This window comes from Camellia sinensis, chromosome 1, assembly GCF_055761805.1.
Source record: "Camellia sinensis isolate YWXY chromosome 1, ASM5576180v1, whole genome shotgun sequence".
In the NCBI taxonomy this organism is placed as follows: Eukaryota; Viridiplantae; Streptophyta; class Magnoliopsida; order Ericales; family Theaceae; genus Camellia; species Camellia sinensis.
Genome location: NC_138961.1, coordinates 233,642,465 through 233,663,063, shown reverse-complemented (window position 1 = coordinate 233,663,063; position 20,599 = coordinate 233,642,465). Strand labels below are relative to the sequence as shown.

The 20,599-nt window shown below is 41.2% G+C and overlaps 1 protein-coding gene across 1 annotated transcript in view; it reads left to right on the top strand.

Annotated features, from left to right (window-relative positions):
* LOC145822768 (uncharacterized) overlaps nt 1-18,932 on the top strand; it is a 39,994-nt gene extending 21,062 nt beyond the window's left edge. Inside the window, exons 6-8 of the mRNA XM_082920698.1 lie at nt 16,736-16,833; nt 16,945-17,014; nt 18,518-18,932. Coding sequence (XP_082776824.1) covers nt 16,736-16,833; nt 16,945-17,014; nt 18,518-18,607 — 258 coding nt within the window. The 3' untranslated portion in view covers nt 18,608-18,932. The remainder of the gene's footprint in view (nt 1-16,735; nt 16,834-16,944; nt 17,015-18,517) is intronic.
* The last annotated feature ends 1,667 nt before the right edge of the window (nt 18,933-20,599 follow it).

Sequence of the window (20,599 nt, the reverse complement as noted above, 5' to 3'; positions counted from 1 at the left end):
TGTGAGATTTTGAGCAAGAAACTCTTCCATTGGAGCAAATCAGTGTGAAAATGAGGAAAACTACGAAGCTGGGATCTTTTGTAGGAGATAAGGTTGAGTGGGGAGACAGGTGTGAACATTCTGGTGGTTCCCCTCGTTTAGTGCCCACCGGCCAGAAATATATGCCGACCGGCATAAAAATATGCCGACCGGCCATTTCAGTTTGCCGACAAAACAGACATACGGCCGGTAGCCACTCCTTGCAGCCGGTGGTTCCTACACCATGCCGGTGGGCTTCCTCCCTGGTCTCCTGAGCTGTTTATGCTAAGAATTGGGGAACTTAACCACCTCCAACCCCTCCCCGGCGATCGACTCTTGCGGAGCCACGCCTGTCTGCTTGTCGAGTTTTGAACATTTGCTTATCGAGTTGTATTTCGCTCTCTTTGAGCTCTTGATTTGTTTATCGAGTTGTATTCACACTTGTTTGGCTGTGTCATGTCCTTGTTTTGCTTATCGAGTTGTAAGTCGGTTCGCTACCTGATTATTACGATGGCAAATTTCCAAAATGGGTTCAATTTCGTTCACATTGTGGTGTGAAACCCTGCGATGCGATGCACAGAAGATCCACAATTGCAACATCTTTTGAACAAAATGATTCGTTTCATTTCCATCACATGTTTTGTAAAGTGCGTGAATTTTGAGAAAGAAAATAAACCTGCCTGAGGCAGTGCAATGTGCTTAAACTACTAGTAAAAAGGAAAATAAAACGTAGAATGGCAGGGTAGCCAAGTATCAGAATTGATACCGATGAAACTCCCCTTGTGGTTAACGCACCTTCCGTGTCTTTGTTCGGGTCAGCCGCGTTGTCAGACGCCCTCACATTACGGGAAATCACACCTTTGAAACGTGAACCTTTGAGTTGACCTCAGATCACAACTTCTGCAAGCAACGCTCGATGCATGCGAAGAATGTCCCGCCCCGTATCCTTTTCATGCTTTGCGAGCCCCGCAAATTGTTTCGATTATGCTGTGTAATAGTACGTTTTTTTGATTGCGTAGATCGCATGTTTAATTCCATTACCTGCGTAGACCGCATGTTTTGATTGCGTAGATCGCATGTTTAATTCCATTACCTGCGTAGACCGCATGTTTTGATTGCGTAGATCGCATGTTTAATTCCATTACCTGCGTAGACCGCATGTTTTGATTGCGTAGATCGCATGTTTAATTCCATTACCTGCGTAGACCGCATGTTTTGATTGCGTAGATCGCATGTTTAATTCCATTACCTGCGTAGACCGCATGTTTTGATTGCGTAGATCGCATGTTTAATTCCATTACCTGCGTAGACCGCATGTTTTGATTGCGTAGATCGCATGTTTAATTCCATTACCTGCGTAGACCGCATGTTTTGATTGCGTAGATCGCATGTTTAATTCCATTACCTGCGTAGACCGCATGTTTTGATTGCGTAGATCGCATGTTTAATTCCATTACCTGCGTAGACCGCATGTTTTGATTGCGTAGATCGCATGTTTAATTCCATTACCTGCGTAGACCGCATGTTTTGATTGCGTAGATCGCATGTTTAATTCCATTACCTGCGTAGACCGCATGTTTTGATTGCGTAGATCGCATGTTTAATTCCATTACCTGCGTAGACCGCATGTTTTGATTGCGTAGATCGCATGTTTAATTCCATTACCTGCGTAGACCGCATGTTTTGACTGCGTAGATCGCATGTTTAATTCCATTACCTGCGTAGACCGCATGTTTTGATTGCATAGATCGCATGTTTAATTCCATTACTTGCGTAGACCGCATGTTTAACTCCGTCACCAGCATAGACCGCATGTGTTAATTACGTAGACCGCTTGTTTAGTTTCATCGCCTGCGTAGACCGCGTGCTTGTGATCAATTTCGTCGCCTGCGTAGACCGCTTGCTCCGCTTGCCTAGTTGTATTTCAATATGCATTGTCATGCTCTCTATTTACTTCGCGCTGTCACGCATTTCGAGTACACCACTATTCTTGCATTGTCATGCATGTCGCTAACCATATTGTACCTGTTAAGTTTGTTTTCTTTGCAGGCACGATATTGTATGTACGGTTCATTTGAAGCTGGTGCAACCAGACGAGCCGCACAGGTATTGTATCTCCCGAGTGAGACTTTTTGAGAATTCCATAATTCTCTTACGTCCTTTCTGCATTGTAGTGTAGTTTGGTATGCTAGCTTAAAACTGTTGCATGTTTGCTTCGTTACAGCTTTCTTTGCATGATCATAAGTTATGCTCGGCTCCGTGCATTGTCTTGCATTTTGCCCCTGCCTTCGGGCGCATATCTTATTTGTATTGCATGTTTGTCTAAGTCTTCGGCCTTGTCAAAAATGGGTCGTCTCTGGGCTTTGACATTCACTCCCGTCATTGTTATGACTTTCGAGTTCTGTCAAAGAGGGGGAACTGTAGACACCCCATTTTTGACCGTCCTCAAGACTTGGACGTCACCGTTTGAACACTCGGTGATCATCCATGATTGTGTTCGTTTGGAGTTCCCGGAGGTCTCGGCTCGCGCGCCTTGCCTCAGGATCCCCGAACTCGACTGTTTAGTGTCTGGTTTTGCACCAAACACTTTTGTTTTGCCTTAGAGGGGCAGGGAATGCCTTGTGAGACATCCCCATACACCACCGGCAGTGGCTGGAGGCCACCGGCTGGCCTCTTTCTTCCATCGGCAATTTTGTTTGCCGGTCGGCACACTTTATTGCCGGTCGGCATATTTGGTTGCCGGTCGGCACTGTTTTTTGCCGAAATAGCTTTTTTGGGCAGCCGACCACTGTTCATCCACTTTGTGGAGATATTTTGTGCCAGCTGTGATAGCTGGCACCAACTCCTTTCCCCTCCATACACGTGTATGGAGGGATTTCCCTCTAGCCAAGCTTGTTGAATAAGCTTTGCAAGAGGGATCCTTATAAGAGGGAGGCTTTCCTCTTGGTTCTAGGTTAGAAAAACAGAAGCAAAATCAGCCTTTAGAGATATAGATACATATTATCTCTATACCTCTCTCCCTCTCCCTTCTTGTGTGTGTTTCTTGGCCCAAAAGGTGTGTTTTACCTTACTTTTGCACCATTACACACACCATTACACCTTAGTCCGAGATTGAGGGGCTTGGGGGAGTTGTTTCTTGAGTTTTGGACTGGTTTTGATCCAAAGAAGGAGGTTAGGCCATTTGTTCTTCAAGGGTTCTTCAAGGGTGAGCATCTTCCCTTTTATTCCCCAAACTTGCATTGATTTTCTACCTATTTTGTTTATTGTTTTGGCTCTTGTGTATAACATAAAAAAGGCTCATATTTTCCTGCTCTAACACTTTCATTAAGGTCACTTTGTGGTTAGATTGCAAACTCACTCTCATAGGCCTTGTTTGGCCTATTTTGGTGCCTTTTTGATAAGGTTTCGTTCACTTCAGCATTTTGATCTTTTGATCACCAAAAATCAGTGTATTTTAGTGTCAAAAAAGTTGGTTTGAAGTCTTGCATAGGGGAGGGACACCCCTCTCCCTTTATGGTTTTGTTTCCTTGCTTTTTGGGCTCAAAAGGATAGCATGTGTGCTTGTTGTTTCTTGGCTTCATTTCAGTACTTTTTTAGGCATCTTAGGTCTTACATAACCTCTGTTTTTTGGCCGGATTTGGCCCTCTTGTATGCTTGTGATATTTGCTTTGTATTGCTCCATCTTGCTTAAAAGTACATCCCATGATTAGGCCATGATTTTTGTGTGTGTTGGCTTGGTTCCATGGAGCATTTAGCATTGTTTTTCCATGCTTAACATCTGTTGGTTATCAACTTGGTCATGTTTAGCATGTTTGTTAGAGTTGCTTTGTATTTTGGCTTGGAAGCTTTGAGCATTTTGACCTCTAGCATGCATGGTTGTGTTTACCCTCTTGATTTGGCATCATCTAGGGTCATATTTTAGTCCAAGAATCATGCTTGTATGTGTGCATGCATGGCCTCTTTCATGCCTTGAAGATGTGTCCTCTTATGCCTAAGAATGAGCCTTAGTGTGTTTGCTTCATGGGGGATATCTTAGTTGCCATATTAGGAGCTTTTGGGGTCCTATTTTGCATGCATAGATTCTGTTTTTACTTGTCTTGATCATGCCATGAGTGGTCATGTCATTGAAGGTAAGTTGTCTCCTTGTGTGCCTTAGCTTTGGGACCATGAATTTGCTTGTTAACATGAGTTGATTGTCTATCATTTTGAGCACTCTTGGCCACCGTTTTGAGGAGGGTAAGGGTCTGCCCCTTTGCCATTTTTAAGCCCTCTTGCATGCTTGCTCCATGTTTGTTGCATAGTTGTTCCATTAAGCTTTGTAGCACATCGATCCCATAGTCAATTTGGTCCATGTTTGCACCATTTTTGTACCTTGTATGCTTAGCATTGTACATTTGTCATATTGGTTGCATAATGTTTGTTGTGCTTTATATCTTGGTGGCATGATGTATTTGAGCCTTGTTGAGCATTACATGCATTGCATTTACTTGGTTTGGGGTGTCAAACTAAGTTCGGGAATCAAGGACCATTCATACTTCAAGTGATGCAACGCGCCTTGATTCCCGGTCATCGGGACCTTTGACTCCAATTTGATAAGGCCCCGGTTTTCACGTTATTTGTTGCATGCATTTCCATATCAAATAGCAAATTTGATCCATTGAGTCATCATGCACCTTGGATGGCTCAAAGGTCGAAGGTCATGCTTCTTTGAGTTCGAAATATGATAAGAAGTAGGACCATGCTTACATGTGTCCAAAAACCCCATGCCATGCACTGTCTATTCTCTGTTTTGCTGTCAAATTGTCTGCTGCAGGAAGTTTCTGCCGACCGGCAGAATTTAGTGCCGACCGGCACTATCTGGAGTGCCGATGAATCTGATAAAGTGCCGACGGGAATTTTGGAGTGCCGGTGGCAATTCTGTCTGGCCGGTGGTGCTCTGCAGGATGCAGAGAGCTTGTTCCAGCACTTTGGATATTTTCAGAAAGACAAGGCAGTACAAACAGAAGCGACAAGAGCATAATACGAGTTTTCCGGGCAGGACGGATTCGAGCATGCATCATCTGCGCGCCCCGAGGCAGAGGCTGTGGCCACCCTCTTCATTCTTTTGCTTCCTTTTTTTTTATTAATTAGGAATTTTGTAATAATTTTATTTGTTCATTATTTTGGGACTGTAATATTAATTCGAACCCTCTGAGTGAGGGTAAACATGTAATAAGTGTGGGTGAGTGTGTGTATGTCTTCCAATCCCCATTTCTTTCTTCCCTTTTATTTACCAGCTTATGATGGTAGATTAGGGCATTTTTGAAATTAACATACCTTATGATATGCATGCGTGCATTCATGCATCTGTTAACATGCACCGGGCTCGGTACATCATGCTAACCGCATTCGTATTTTCAAATTCCAAAATTGAATACATGAATTAGTTGGTTGCATATTGTATGCCATATCTAGGTTAACCGAGCCTAACTAGAATTGCACCTTGTATGTGTTGCATTAGGCAAAATAACATGAACTAGGACACGCACATTTGCTAACTAGTTTATTGTTTTGGCACGGAGTACAATGTAAGTGGTTATGCTTTAGCATCCAACATGCGTGTGAATGTTGCCATAAGAGTATGCTTGCCATGCGGCTAAGTGTTTACATGAGATAAATTGCCTGAATGCCTGTGGGTGGAGGTCAAACTGCTTAAATTGGGATAATGCGTTAAAACTATATTTGTTAAGCCCACTAGATAGTGGCAAAACCGTCTTTTCTAAAAAGCCCACTTGAGGGTGGCAAAACCTGCATTTTAGCCTACTTACGAATAGCAAACCATTTTTCAAAACAAACATGAAATGTTTTGTTCCAATTTGGGCAATTTGGTCTATACTTGTTTGCTGTGCGCATAACATAGTAATTCTAGGCTAACAATTGGTTTAAGAACACATAAAGTTTTCAAAAACGGATATCACGGTTAGTAGAGGCCGGTCTTCGGACCGGGCGAAAGGGGGTGCTCATAGCTGACCTTCCCCGATCGTACCCAAGCTCCCGAGCCGAGACAAACTCCGGTGATGACGGACATGTGGCCTTCGGCACCGAGTCAGGGTTTCCTAAATTTCCCCATTTTAAAAATATTTAGGTGGCGACTCTGTATCTGGCAAAGCAGTCCATGTTTGGCACTACTTTTCAAAAAAATCTGTTTTCTCAAATGATTTGCCAGATTTGGACTCTTTGGTTCAGATTTAGAACCGTAGCACAAAACCGAGAGTCCGAACTGTAGCATCGAGGCCCCCCATGCGGGCGCGTCTACACCGCGTACGGAATGCCGTCTTAGGAATATCCTCTTCCCTGACCCTCAACTGGTGGTAACCTGATCTCAAGTCTATCTTAGAGAAACAACGGGAACCCTTCAACTGGTCAAACAAATCATCTATACGGGGCATAGGGTACTTATTCTTGACCGTAGCCCGATTCAACTTCCGGTAGTCTATACACAATCTCAAGGCACCATCTTTCTTTTTAGCAAAGAGGGCCGGTGCTCTCCACGGTGAAACACTAGGGCGAACAAAACCCTTATCTAGCAATTCCTGGAGCTGAACTTTCAACTCAATCAACTCTGTTGGAGCAAAACGGTAAGGTGCCATAGAAATCGGCGCCGTGCCGGGCACTAGATCAATAAAGAACTCTATCTCTCGGTGAGGTGGCAAACTAACAAGGTCTTTGGGAAAGACATCCGAATACTCACAAACCACCCTCGGCAATACAATCTGGGTCTCACCACTCTCACCACTCTCAAAGCTAGCAAGTAGACCACTAAGCTCACTTTGCCCTCGCGAATCATACCCCGGTGGCAAAACACTACCAACCCGGTCTCCCAAGAAATGGAACCACTCCCCGCTCAAGGTACATAACGTGACCCTCTGGCGGTAGCAATCGATAACAGCCCGGTATGACGATAGCCAGTCCATACCCAAAATAACATCAAAGCCCTTCATGGGCATGACAACAAACGGAAAAGAAAGCCTGTGGTCAGCGACCTCTATATCACAACCTCTAACACCTTGTTTCAAGATCAGTTCACCCCCAAGAGGTGACACTACACAAATAGGAGATGCTAACTGTGCTAACTCCAATTCCAAAACAGATGCAAATGCAGCAGATACAAAAGAATGAGATGCACCCATGTCAATCAACACACTAGCAACCGAGTTGCAAAACAGAAAAGTACCTCTCACTACCGATGGAGCCGGTACTAAATCCTGCGCGGTAACAGCATACACGCGCCTTGTGGGCCCCTGATCCCCCTGCTCACCTCTAGGAGCATACGACTGCTGTACTGACTGGGACGACGAAGCCCCCGGATTGGCCCTCGAGGCCTGCACAGACTGAGCTGGCTGAAAACTCTGCGTCTGCCTGGAACCAGACGCTCCTGAAGTGGCACTCAACTGCGGGCAAAACCTCTTCAGGTGCCCGGGTTGACCACACTGATAGCAAGACAAGGACTGGCCTCTGCCCTGACTCTGGCCCTGAGGTCTAGCTGATGAAGAAGCAGCTCGCTGACCCCCTCCCTTCTGCGGGCAAACCGAAACTTTGTGACCCAGCTGGCCACACTTGTAACAGGTGAAATCCCCCTGACCACCTCTCCCGGAGCCTGCACTCGGCACTAGAAAGGTCGATCTAGCCAAACCACCTTGAGACTGCTGAGGATTAGGACCCCTCTGTCTCCTGCCATCACCCTGACCATCTTGGCTCATCTTGGAGCCTCTCTACCCCTCATCCTCCTCCTGCATCAAGAGCTCCATATGAGCTGCAGCATCCACTAAATGTCTATACTCACGGATGAAAGACCCACCAACCCTCAACTTGAGGCCCAGCCTCAACTTCCGCTCAAACTCATAGCAACGGCGTTCTTCAGACGCCACCAACTCAGGTGCAAACCTGGACAAACTAGTGAAAGTGGCCTCAAACTCTGCCATAGACATGCCCTGCTGATTAAGCCGGCTAAACTGATCCCTCAACTTCTCCCTAGCCACTGCAGATAAAAACCTCTCCTGGAAAGCATTTACAAACGCCTCCCATGTACCACCAACCCAAGCCTTCTCGTACTTCCACCATTGACCCGCATCTCCCTTTAGCTGGAAGGATGCCAAGGTCACTTTCAGTGCCCCGTCCTCGATGCCACGCATCTCAAACGTCTTACTCATTTGTTCCAACCACTCGTCAGCCTTCAGTGGCTCCTTTGGATCCCCAACAAACTCATCCGGGTTAGACCGGAAGAACTCCCTCTTCAAGAAAGAAGGCCCTGCCTCAGTTGCCTGATTTCCTGCTCTGAGAATACCCAAACCCCCTGCTATCTCTCATGCCAAGGTACTCATAGCCTGTTGACCCGCTGGCTCGGCCACATTGGCCTGGCCAACTCCCTCCTGCACTGCCGGAATATCATTCGGTAAGGGTACTTCCTGCCTCGCAGGCCTACCACGCCTAGCACCTCTTCCTCGTCCTGACATCCTAATAAAGGTAATACAGAATGTTAGCACATTCACAAATGTGCCAAAACTAAACACTCACGTCCTAATGTATGGACAACTGTAATTCACTCCACGTAAGCACATAAACACATAAGCACTTACGAATTTCATCTCCGGATAATGATAGTCCCGAGGCGTTACTAGAGTTCTGGTTAGAAACAGCATTGATCAAGTGCCTTTCCAACAAGACTCCCAGAAACCCAAGGATCCAATCAACATCCTAGAAACTACATTCCATACCCACATAGTCACATAAGCATGTTATCAATTAAGCACATAACATATGACACTACATCTAAGTCTCTATCAAGCGAGACAAACCCATTGTGATCCTAATCACTTCCCACGTACCCAAAGTATTCGAACCCGGTACGCTCTGATACCAAGTTGTAACACCCTCAAAATAATAACATTAAACCCATCAATATAGACATGAATTGGTAATAAAGATAAACATTCTTCTATTCATCAGAGTAGTTTCTTACAAAAGTATTACATGTTAACAACAAAAGCAAATGCCCTACGGCCTTACAGCTTTCCAAGTTAACACTTGGTCACAACAAAAGAGTGCTAACTCATTTACACATTAAGCCCTTGGCTTGAATATACATGTAATACATCAAAGAAATAAAACGACAAAAGTCCGCCTGCCTCTAGCCTCCCACGCTACGTCCTTGGAGGTGGCATGCTACCTGTACCTGAAAATGATATTCCCATATAGGGTGAGCCACAGCCCAGCAGAGATATACTAAACCAACTATGAACGATGACTAAAAGATTAGCAATTCATAGATGGCCAATACCGATACATCCACATATATCTCATCACAGTTTCATAACATACAAGTCTATGTTACCTTTCCTTCTCCAGCTTTATTTAGTAGATAAGCATATTAGCTATATCAACATATCAATAGATAAACATATCACGCATCAACAGATAAGCATATAAGCTATATCCACACTTCACTAGACAAGCATATGAGCTGTATCTACACTTCTCAAAGATAAGCCTATGAGCTGTACCTTCACTTCTCTAGACAAGCATATGAACTGTATCTACAGAGTTCATCGCCCATCTCATCCCAACACTATCCAGTTTAGAGGTACATCCCCCATCTTCCCCTAAACCGCGGAGTACATCCCCCATCTCCTCCTCTATACATAATGCATATAAACACAAAGGTTCTATACACAATCAATCAATACATAAAATTAATGTATTCAATCCACCGTCATACTCTATGACACATTCAATCGATTAGTTTTAGTTTGCCTAATCATCATGCATTGTCTACAACAATCAAGACTATCCTCCACCGATAGCCCAAAGCAGTTATTTCTATACAGAAAATAAATGCAACAATGGATATATAATCAGCATTCCAACTCGGTGAGTGATAAATAATCCAACTACACCCTTTTATCCCATGACTTCCCAAATCAATTCCTCATTTCTCATAATTAATTATGCAAATTAATTAACCAATGTAATTAGGGCATTTTCCATAATTTACATTACAACCCTTAGGTTCCATTTTCATTAATGTCTTAACATTAATTTCACATTTTCCATGCCAAACATGCATCTAGGTTTGATATAGTGAAAACCCCAACTCTTGTAAATTTACACAAAAGCCCCCAAACTTTCATAAATTACTAAACCAACCCCAACATCTCAAAATACTAAAATTTAAAGACAAAGCTCATAAGGAGGAGTAAGATATCCCTACCTCAAAGTTTGAGCTCCAATGGAGATGAAGACCAAAACCAAAATGCTTCAAATTTCGAAATTTTCAGATTAAAATGTAGCCCTCGACGATCAACACAACTTTCGTAAAGACCAAAAGTGAGCAAGCAACTCCTACTAGATCAAATCTAAGAGAGAAGGGCCGGTTTTAGAGTGAGAAACTCTGAAAATGGCTTTTTGGAAAAGTAAGAGAGAGAAAAGATCTTGAAAAACTAATCCAAAAGTCGGATCTTGGATTTATATAAAAGTCGCCCCGCTCGAGCGTCAAACTCCCCGCTCGAGCGTCACTCACAGACTCCCGCTCGAGCGTCAACAATCCCGCTCGAGCGGCGGATACACACTCCTAGAACTTTTGCAGACAGGTCTCCCGCTCGAGCTTCCAACTCCCCGCTCGAGCGGCACTCACACAATCCCGCTTGAGCGGCCAATCCCACGCTCGAGCGTCGAACACTGCACAGGAAATACTAGATGGGTGAAACTCCCGCTCGAGCGCCAAAACCCCCGCTCGAGCGGACAAGTCAAAATCTGGGCAACTAGTTTTGGTTTCTAATCTCAACCAACCTGTAACAAATCTGCCCAACACATCCTATAACTCAAATACAAAGTAAGAAAGGATGTACACCAGGTAATAATCAACTACTATCATCCACGGACACATGTCCGGATCACTGTACAACAAGGGTAAACCCGGGATCTCTATAATAGGTTTTTATTCTTGGCAATCCCGTTTGACAAAACTCCTTTAAGTTGTATTTGTTTTCGCTCTTTTTATTTCAGTGAGGCTATGAGTGTTTAGATGCGAATCTAACCCGAATTGTGCCTTGCAGAGAAGTTTGTGATGTTAATACTTTCAAGATTGCCACTTCGCTGATTATAACGGGGATCGAGCTGCCCGGTCAGCTCGCGGGGGTCGAGGGGGCAGCGCCCATTGGCGGGTCTGGGGCAGTGCCCAGGTGGGGTCGAGGGGCAACGCCCCCGAAACAAAATTCAAAATTGCATTCAAAGTTGCCTGTCCGCCCTTGCTCGCTGCGTCTGTGTAAAAACCTGAAAGAGATGAATGTATGCTCGAGCGAAGGGTTCGTGGCTCAAGCGAAGCCACTTATGGAAAACACGCGTTTTTGGTTCCTCGCTCGACCGAGCATCGCGATTCAGATTTCTATAAGTACGTGTTTCTGTCATATTTTAGGATTACTTCTCCAGATCTTCTTCTTGGGTTCTAGGGTTTATATCTGGGGATATTTTGCTAGTTTTCTTTGATGTTTTGATTGAGTATTCAACTCATGGTTTAAAGCGTATACATCAAAGGATTATTTGTTTATTCTACACAAAAGAGAGAGTTGTTCTTTAGTGGATTCTGAAGAATTCGAGCCTGAAGCTTTGGTGGATTCCGGAGTGGCTCATCGTCAAGATAATTCTGAGGTGAATACGGGGTTGGAAGAGGCATATAGAGGTTGGTTCAATTCGGGCGTGGATTCACTAGGTAATTGAGAGTATACCTGTGTAATTCCTTTATATCTTCTTAGTGGATTGTTTTGTGGCTGTTGCCCGTGATTTTTTTTATCACAATTGGAGGTGTCCAATTGTGGTTTTTTCACATAAAATCATTGTGTCGATTTGTCTTGATTGTTTGATTGGGATTGTTATTTACTGCTTAAAATTGATACATAATCACAAATCAACATCTAGGGGATTTCTAGACTTTTCAATTGGTATCAGAGCAGGTCGTTCTATGTTTTTTTAAAAAATATATTCTTTTAGAATGAGATCTTGTTTGGTTTGTGATAATGAATTCAATTCGTGAGGGAAATTCTATGGTTCGATCACCCTACTTGACGAATCCAATTGTTCGTTTTGTAAAGCTCGAATAAGATCGTTTTTAAAATCTATTGATGAAAAAGTTTGGCAATCTGTCACGAATGGGTGGACTGAACCAACAATTACCGTTGATTGAGTAACTTTCCCCAAACCAATTGAAATGTGGGGCACAATTGATTACCAAAATAGTAGCTGGAATAGTAAAGCTATCAATTCTCTCTTTTGCGCTGTCACACCTGAAGCGTTTAGTCGAATTTGCAGTTGTGAAGTCGCAAAAGAGGCTTGGGATATCTTACAAACTATTTATGAGGGCACTTCTTCTGTTAAACGCTCAAAACTTCAAAGGCTCACGTCTAGTTTCAAAAACCTTTCAATGAAAGATAGTGAGACCTTTGATGAATTTTATGCGAAGTTGAATGACATTATAAATTCCAGCTTCAATTTAGGTGAAAAAATACCAGAATCCAAAGTTGTGGGAAACTTTTTGAGATCCTTGCCTGATCGGTTCCAACCAAAAGTTACGGCTATTGAGGAAGCTCAAGATGTTGACAACCTCAAGCTGGATCAGTTGGTTGGAAATCTCCAAACTTATGAGGCACATAGGAATTTCAAAAAAAAAAAAAAAGATATTGCTTTTAGTAGTGCTCATAGAGTTGGAGAGGATTCAGATGAGGATTGTGAGATAGATTCCAAGATTACAGCTGCTTTTGTTAAACAATTTAAAAAATCTTTTTTGAAAAAGAATCCTAATCTTTTGGAATCTACTCATACTCATAAATCTAAAGGCAAAGATAAACTCAAAATTAATTCTATAGCCAAGAAGGAGAAAGGAAAGATACAAGGGAACTCTGAAAGAGACCAATGCTATGAATGCCAAGGATTTGGCTACTTTGCTTCAGAATGCCCTACTCGTTTGAAGAAGAAGAAAGCCCTCGCCATCACTTGGGATGATGAATCAGAATCTGATGAAGATGAAAGTGACAACGAAGATCAAGGCGAAGAGGGGCATACACAATTCCTTGCTTTCATGGCTACTTCTGAAACTGAAGGACAAACAGAGTATCCGAAGAGCCTGGTTGAGAATGCCACTGATGATGAATCCTCGGGAAGTGATGATGAAGAGCTTGAGCAAGCTTATGAAAAGTTGTATAAGGAATCTCTTAAGTTATCCAATTGAATGACAAACTCACTATGAAACTCACAGCATGTGAAAGTGAGAATGTCAAACTAAAGGAGGAGATTTCTGAGGCTAGGATTGATGCCATCAAGATAGCTAATGATCGACAAGCTCTTTATGCAAAACTCTTGACTTGTGAGACAGAGAGGAATGAGCTACAACAAATCTATTCAACATATGAAGAAAAAATTGAAACTCTCGAGATGTCTCAAGTTGCTTTGGAAGAACTAATGATCAAGAAAGAGGAAGAACTCAAGTGTGCTATGGCTACCATTGGTCTTTGGAACAGAGGATCAAAGACTTTGGACAATATCATTGGGTCTCAACAAATTTGTTCTGACAAGAGTGGCATTGGCTTTGGTGATAACAAAGAGAAAAAACAGAGTGCATCTACATCTTATGATACATGAACTCAAGGAAAGGGAGAACAAAAATTTCAACATAAGGATGAACTTCTCAAACTTCCTAGAGTTGGTAAGGTAAAAGAAAAGAAGGTACAGCCTGTACACCCTTTTTTCATTTGTCATCATTGTGGTATGCATGGTCATATTCGCCCTTGTTGTTATAAGTTGAATGGGAAAGTGTCTCATAGAGATGGAAGAAATTCCAACATCTCGTGGGGTAGGAGACACTTCATTGGTGGTAATGAGGTTAAGGGTCATTTTAGACCTCGTTATTTTGATGTGCTTGAGACCAAACATGGAGCGAGTTTGTATTTGCCCAGACCTAGAAATAGGAAGTTGGAAACCACGTCGAGACGGGTTCCCATTGATAAGGAAAGGAACCACAACGTCAAGACACCACCCAAGAACCACCATTCTCACAACTGTGTTCAGACTAAAGCGGTTTGGGTGAGAAAACTTGACTTGTGTTAATTTGGTTATTCATTTTTGTTTTTGGGTTTTTGTGTGTTTTTTTTTTTTTTTTTTTGTCATTTAATGTATGCATGTTCGTTTTTTGTCTTGCTTTGGTTAAGGAAAAAAATAAAAAATCCCAAAAAGATTTTCTTAGTATGGTTTTGCAAGCTTGAAATTTTTGAGTGGTCCTTGGTACATATTGAAATTGATGAGAATATCCATTACATGTTAATATATGTGTGCTTTCTGTGGTCATTACTCATTTTGGAGTGTGTGTTCTTTAATTAGTATGTCTCATTCTGTACACACTCTTGGATTAGCAAATATCGAAGTCTTCTGCCTTAGTGTTTTTTTTTTGTATGGACTTTTGACATTGTATCTTTTACTTTTCTAGAGGAATTGACCTATACTAGCATATCATGGGTGATGCTGAGTCTCTTAACCATCTTCCATCTTTTTGCATCTCCATGGCTTTCTTCTCTATTCTTTGTAGTCCAACCATGAGAAAAAGGCTACCTCAGAGTCACGAACCAGGCCATTCTTATTATATCCATGCTTCTCTGGTTCGGTTTCCATACTCTTGAGCGTGTCAGCCACCAATGAGTGTGCAAAAGAAAGAAAAAAATGTGCAAAAGAAAGAAAAAAAAAATGTGCAAAAGAAAGAAAAGGAAAAGATGTGAAAAAAAAGGAACAAATAAAGGATTCATTAATTGAGGGGGGAGCCTCCGCCTTTACTCACCAAATACCCCTTGAGTCCTAGTGGTTTGACTTTCCGTAGTTGTGCTTAGATTCTCTTGTCAGAGGTCCAGCTATCAGATCACTACTAGGATTTGAATCTTGTGTTTGTCGAACTCCAAGAGTCACACACACACTTTTATCATGGGAACTATGCTTTTCACATGTAGCATCACTTTCTTTCATGAGGAATCGTCTACAGACTGTGCACACTGTGTTTACTAGTAGTTGTGCTTCTTGGATAGTCTTGTGTGTTTTAAGGTACTAATCTGAAATTCCTTGCTTGCTCTACCATATTATTTTTGTCGTTTTCTTCTTGTTCATTGTTTTTAGTGAAGCGGAGTTTGGTTTATCATTACAAGAGTTTGTTAGCATGAACACTTTGATTTGTTTGGTAAGGGAGATTGGCTATAGTTGTTTTGCATGTTGCTATGCACTGTTTGCTAATTATTTCCTTCTTGCATGTTCCTGGTATTTACATCGTCATATCATTGCTTGTGTGGTTTATGATCTTGCTTTTGTTGTTTGAGAGTTGTTTTTCATGAGTCTTAGTTTTCATCTATTCATGTTTTCCATCTCATGTTTCAAGATAATCATGTCATATGTCTATTGTTTTTTCCTATACTCTTGTGGGACTAATAGTTGTTTTGGAGAGTGTGGCACTAATAATTGTTTTGCAGATCATGACCTTGGGAAAGAAGTTGGCTTTTGTTGGCTGTTATAGGTTAGGGTGATTAGGATTTTATTTATTAGGTGTGTTTTGTCACGGCATTGCCAAAGGGGGAGATTGTTAGGTTTTTATTCTTGGCAATCCCGTTTGACAAAACTCCTTTAAGTTGTATTTGTTTTCGCACTTTTTATTTCAGTGAGGCTATGAGTGTTTAGATGCGAATCCAACCCGAATTGTGCCTTGCAGAGAAGTTTGTGATGTTAATACTTTCAATATTGCTACTTCGCTAATTATGACGGGGATCGAGCTGCCCAGTCAGCTCGCGGGGGTCGAGGGGGCAGCGCCCCTTAGCGGGTCCGGGGCAGTGCCCAGGCGGGGTCGAGGGGCAGCGCCTGCAAAGCAAAATGCAAAATTACATTCAAAGTTGCCTGTCTGCCCTTGTTCGCTCGAGTGAAGAAGTCCTCGCTCGAGCGAAGGCTGCGTCTGTGTAAAAATCAGAAAGAGATGAATGTACGCTCGAGCGAAGGCTGCGTGGCTTGAGCGAAGCCACTTATGGAAAACACGCGTTTTTGGTTCCTCACTCGAGCGAGAGAGTCGTCGCTCGAGCGAGCATTGCGATTCAGATTTCTATAAGTATGTGTTTCTGTCAGATTTTAGAATTACTTTTCCAGATCTTCTTCTTGGGTTTATATCGGGGGATATTTTGCTAGTTTTCTTTGATGTTTTGATTGAGTATTCAACTCATGGTTTAAAGAGTATACATCAAAGGATTATTTGTTTGTTCTACACAAAAAAGAGAGTTGTTCTTCGGTGGATTCTGAAGAATTCGAGCCTGAAGCTTTGGTGGATTCCAGAGTGGCTCATCGTCAAGACAATTCCGAGGTGAAGACGGGGTTGGAAGAGGCACATAGAGGTTGGTTCAATTCGGGCATGGATCCGCTAAGTAATTGAAGTATACCTATGTAATTCCTTTATATCTTCTTAGTGGATTGTTTTGTGGCTGTTGCTCATGGTTTTTTTTATCACAATTGGAGGCATCCAATTGTGTTTTTTCCACGTAAAATCGTTGGGTCGATTTGTCTTTATTGTTTGATTAGGATGGTTATTTACTGCTTAAAATTGATACATAATCACAAATCAACATCTAGGGGATCTCTAGAATTTTCATTGTCAATACATAGATGTAAGTTTCTTTTGCAGGTTAATGATGACGAGGTAGAAATGTGGGTAGTTAAGGCAATCACAGCAAAGTTAATTGATTGTAGGATGGATCAGATGAACCAAATTGTAATTGTAAGGTGCTCTCTCTCTCTCTCGTTTGCTCACTCTCTGTGCTTCTGCATGGGAGAGTGGATCTGATTTGTGAACTTCCGCATTAACTGGTGAAGATAATGCTATTTTGTGTTTAGCCGTTGTACTGAGCGTATCTTTGGGAAGCATCAATGGCAAACCCACCGAGAAAAGCTAGCAACATGGAGGGTAATGTTGACCAAATCCTTGTTATTTATTTTGTTTTATATTTTTCTCAGTTAATCTATAGGTATGTATATGTATATTACAGGTGTATATATTTTTTTGTGGTACTATGCAGCACTGGGAACTGGGCCTTGACGGTACAAGAATGGGACTTTCGTTTGTTACGTAGTAATAGGAAAGAAAGTGTTAGTTCAGTTTATGCTTGTTTGCCCAGAATAGGTGGTGGGTGTGGATAGGAACCAAACCAAAACAAGCCTTAAGTCCCATTAAATGGGGTGGCTGCATGAATCCTTCTTCTCCACTCGATTCTATTCAAGGCCATTTCGTTAGGCAAATTAAAATGATTCGTATCTCTATTGGTGGGTGTGGATAAGAAATAGAAGTAAATCCTGTTCCTGTACTTTCTCTAGCCCTGCACAGAAATATGCCAGTGATCTAGGCAAAGTGAAAGTGATAGCATTATTTGAAAGTAAATTACACTGTTGGTTCATATAGTTTTAGCGAGATTTTGCTTTGATCCTCATAGTTCCAATTTCATCAATTTAATCCCCTAATTTTCAATTGCATGAATTTTCAATTGCGTTTCAATATGGTCCTTCCATTAGTTGCCATTTGCATTTTGGAGCCAAAAAGCCGTGGGAACTAAAGAGACTAAAGTGGAATTAAAAAATATATATAACTAGGGACCACCATTATAATTTATTTATTTTTCTTTTTGGACGGGTATTGCTAAAATGCTTGTGTGAGTCATATGGGGCCTTTTTCAGTCCAAAAAGCTAATGACAATTGAGGGAGGGACCACATCGAAACGTAATTGGAAATGTGATGTTTAAATTGATGAAATTGAAATTATAGGGACCGAAGTAAAACCTCTCTCAAATTAGACGGACAAATGGTGTAATTACCCTTATTTTTAATTACATTAGAGCTTTTAATGCTAGTATCTCAAGAGTTGTATAAATGCATAGTTATTCGTACTTGCGAGAATAATTTTGTGAATGTCAGCTTGGTGTATGGAAAATTAGGAGTCAGAAATGATGAAATTATGTTATTGAAAGTACATAATTCAAAATTATTGTTAATAAATTTGGTTATGTTAGGTTTACTAGTGTTTAAATTGGGAAAACTTAGGTTGTATTGGCCTCGCTTTGATCACCGTCCAACCACTAGATTAGTCATATCTTTGAATGAATTGTGATTCTAATGGAAAAGGTTATATCTGGGTATCTGGTATTTTGTCTGTCCAGAAGGTATCGTGTTCATTTGGTCCTCATATTGGTCCTGCTGAAGGTAGTTTCCAATCTAAGATACTTCTCAGGCTTCTAGTGTTACCTGTTTACTGGACCTGATGCTAACAATATAAACCTCATCTTGAGCATCTTTTAGTTAGGTTGATGAGTGAATTTTTGGATGTGCTATTGATGTCTCTGTCATTCCATTGCTATGCCAACATTATTTTTTGTTGAATTTTTCTGGGGATTCAAGTTTTGGTGCCACTTTTTCCAGGGTAATATAACCAATGTCATTAGCACCATTCAAGCTAACAAGATAACGGAAGATGCCACACAAGCAGTGCAGGGCTTGATGATACGTTAAAGTGCTCTGTTATTTGCAATTGAGTTCTGACCACATCCTCCTCTTTGTTAAGTGATAGGTTAGGCCCAAACTACAGTAGTTGCGATTCTCTTTTGTTTTAGTTGAACTGAATTTATATACCCTGGAAATTTTGACGAAGACAAGTCATTTTTATATATCCTCCAAAATTTTGATGTTTGATGGATGGAATGTATCATTAGCACACACATGTATTTTATTTTTACTTTATCAGAGAGCTAGGCTTTTGGTTACATAGGCCATCTCACTTTACCTGCTTAATTTCTGTTTCTAATGGTTAATTACAGGAAGTGATAAACTTACAAAATGATTGAAAAGGATATATTGCGATTTGGCTATTTATTTTTTCTAGTATAAATTTGGTTTATGTTCTATGGAAATAGAACAATAGCATCATTAGTTAGGGACTCTCTCTCTCTCTCTGGGGGTGATGGTTGTGCAAGTTTAGACTTGTGTGACGAACCTAATAGTGTTCTTTGCATGTGCTGAATTGTTATTCTTAGATGGTCAGTTGAATAAGCAAACTAAAAGAATTGTCAATCCATCTGGCTATAAAGAGCTAAATTAAGATTTGTGAAGGATTATAAAAAATAAAAATTAAAAAAAAAGAAAATTAAAAAATCATCAGTCACCAACAGATATCATTTAAATGGCCCCATGAAAATGAGTTAATGGATTATCAAAAGGAAAAATGAATTAATGCTGTGACAAAAAAAAGTAGTTGTGTCAATCACAGCTTTCAAATGTTTATTTAGGGGGAGTTAATAGCCCCGGAACATTTGAGGGAATTTGTCAAGATTGTGAGGAATTGCCTGCTTGATTGGGGAACAGAATGGCCATCAATTGATGATGTGGAGCAGAGCCCCCAGATTGCGCTGCAGCTGCAGCAGACTTGGAACAATGATATGGAGATGGGATCTAATCCGAAAATGATCCGGTGGAAGAACCGTTCTGTTCAGCCTTCAGTCGTGCTTACAACAATGTGTTGTCATATGATGGTGCATTAGACATAGCGGATACGGGAAGTAATGAGCTGATCAAGAAAATTTAGCATTTTAAAACCCCTTCTGTTTCTTTACTTCTACATAGTATCAACATGGGTCAAAAAATTGGTAGCCATACCCATAGGTGAGACCCATGAATCTTGGTTGTGCTGTAGTGTTCTTTTTCTTTTGATAGATTGTTTTAAGTAATGTTTGCATGTGCTGTGAATTGTATTCTTAGATTGTTTGGCAGAATCAAGTGTTACCAAATATGGGGTTCAAAATCCTTCTCTAAGGTCTCTGGGACTAATTTCATTTGAATTACTTTGGTTATCGAGTCAGAAAATAATAGGGAGGAAAAATCTGTGACATAAAATAAAAAACAAAACAATACAAAAAAAACTTACAACCAAATAAAAGTTCTTGTTGTGGCCCAATCCATTCGATTAGAAAAAAATTAAAGCATATGAGTAGTGAGTCATATCTGCACCGAGATACTTTCTTTTTGCTAGATTGCTGTAATTAGTTAATGCTCCATGTACTGAATTGTTATTCTTAGATAAGCAAACTATAAAGATTGTCAATCCTTCTGGATGTAAAGATCTAAAATAAGATTTGTGATGAATTATACACACACACAAAAAGAAAGTGATGGCTACGTACCAGTTTCATTTAAATGGACCCACGGAAAATGAAATAATGCATTGTTGATGCAGTGTCTGAAAAAGCAAAAATTCAGTCTGCATGAGAGGGTTCAAGAACGTCGTTGGAAAATTAAAAAATCTTCGAAGATCCTTGAAGAACAACTTTGAATTCCCTAGAAGATGATGAGAGGCTTAGATTCTTCAATAGTCTCAACTTAAGAACACAAAACAAATGATATGATAGAGATCAGAGATTGGGTGAAGAAGAAGGCAAAGTGGATAGAGAGAGAATAATGGCAAGGCTCTCTCATGGATCTCCTACTTTCACTCTCAAGATTGATAATGGA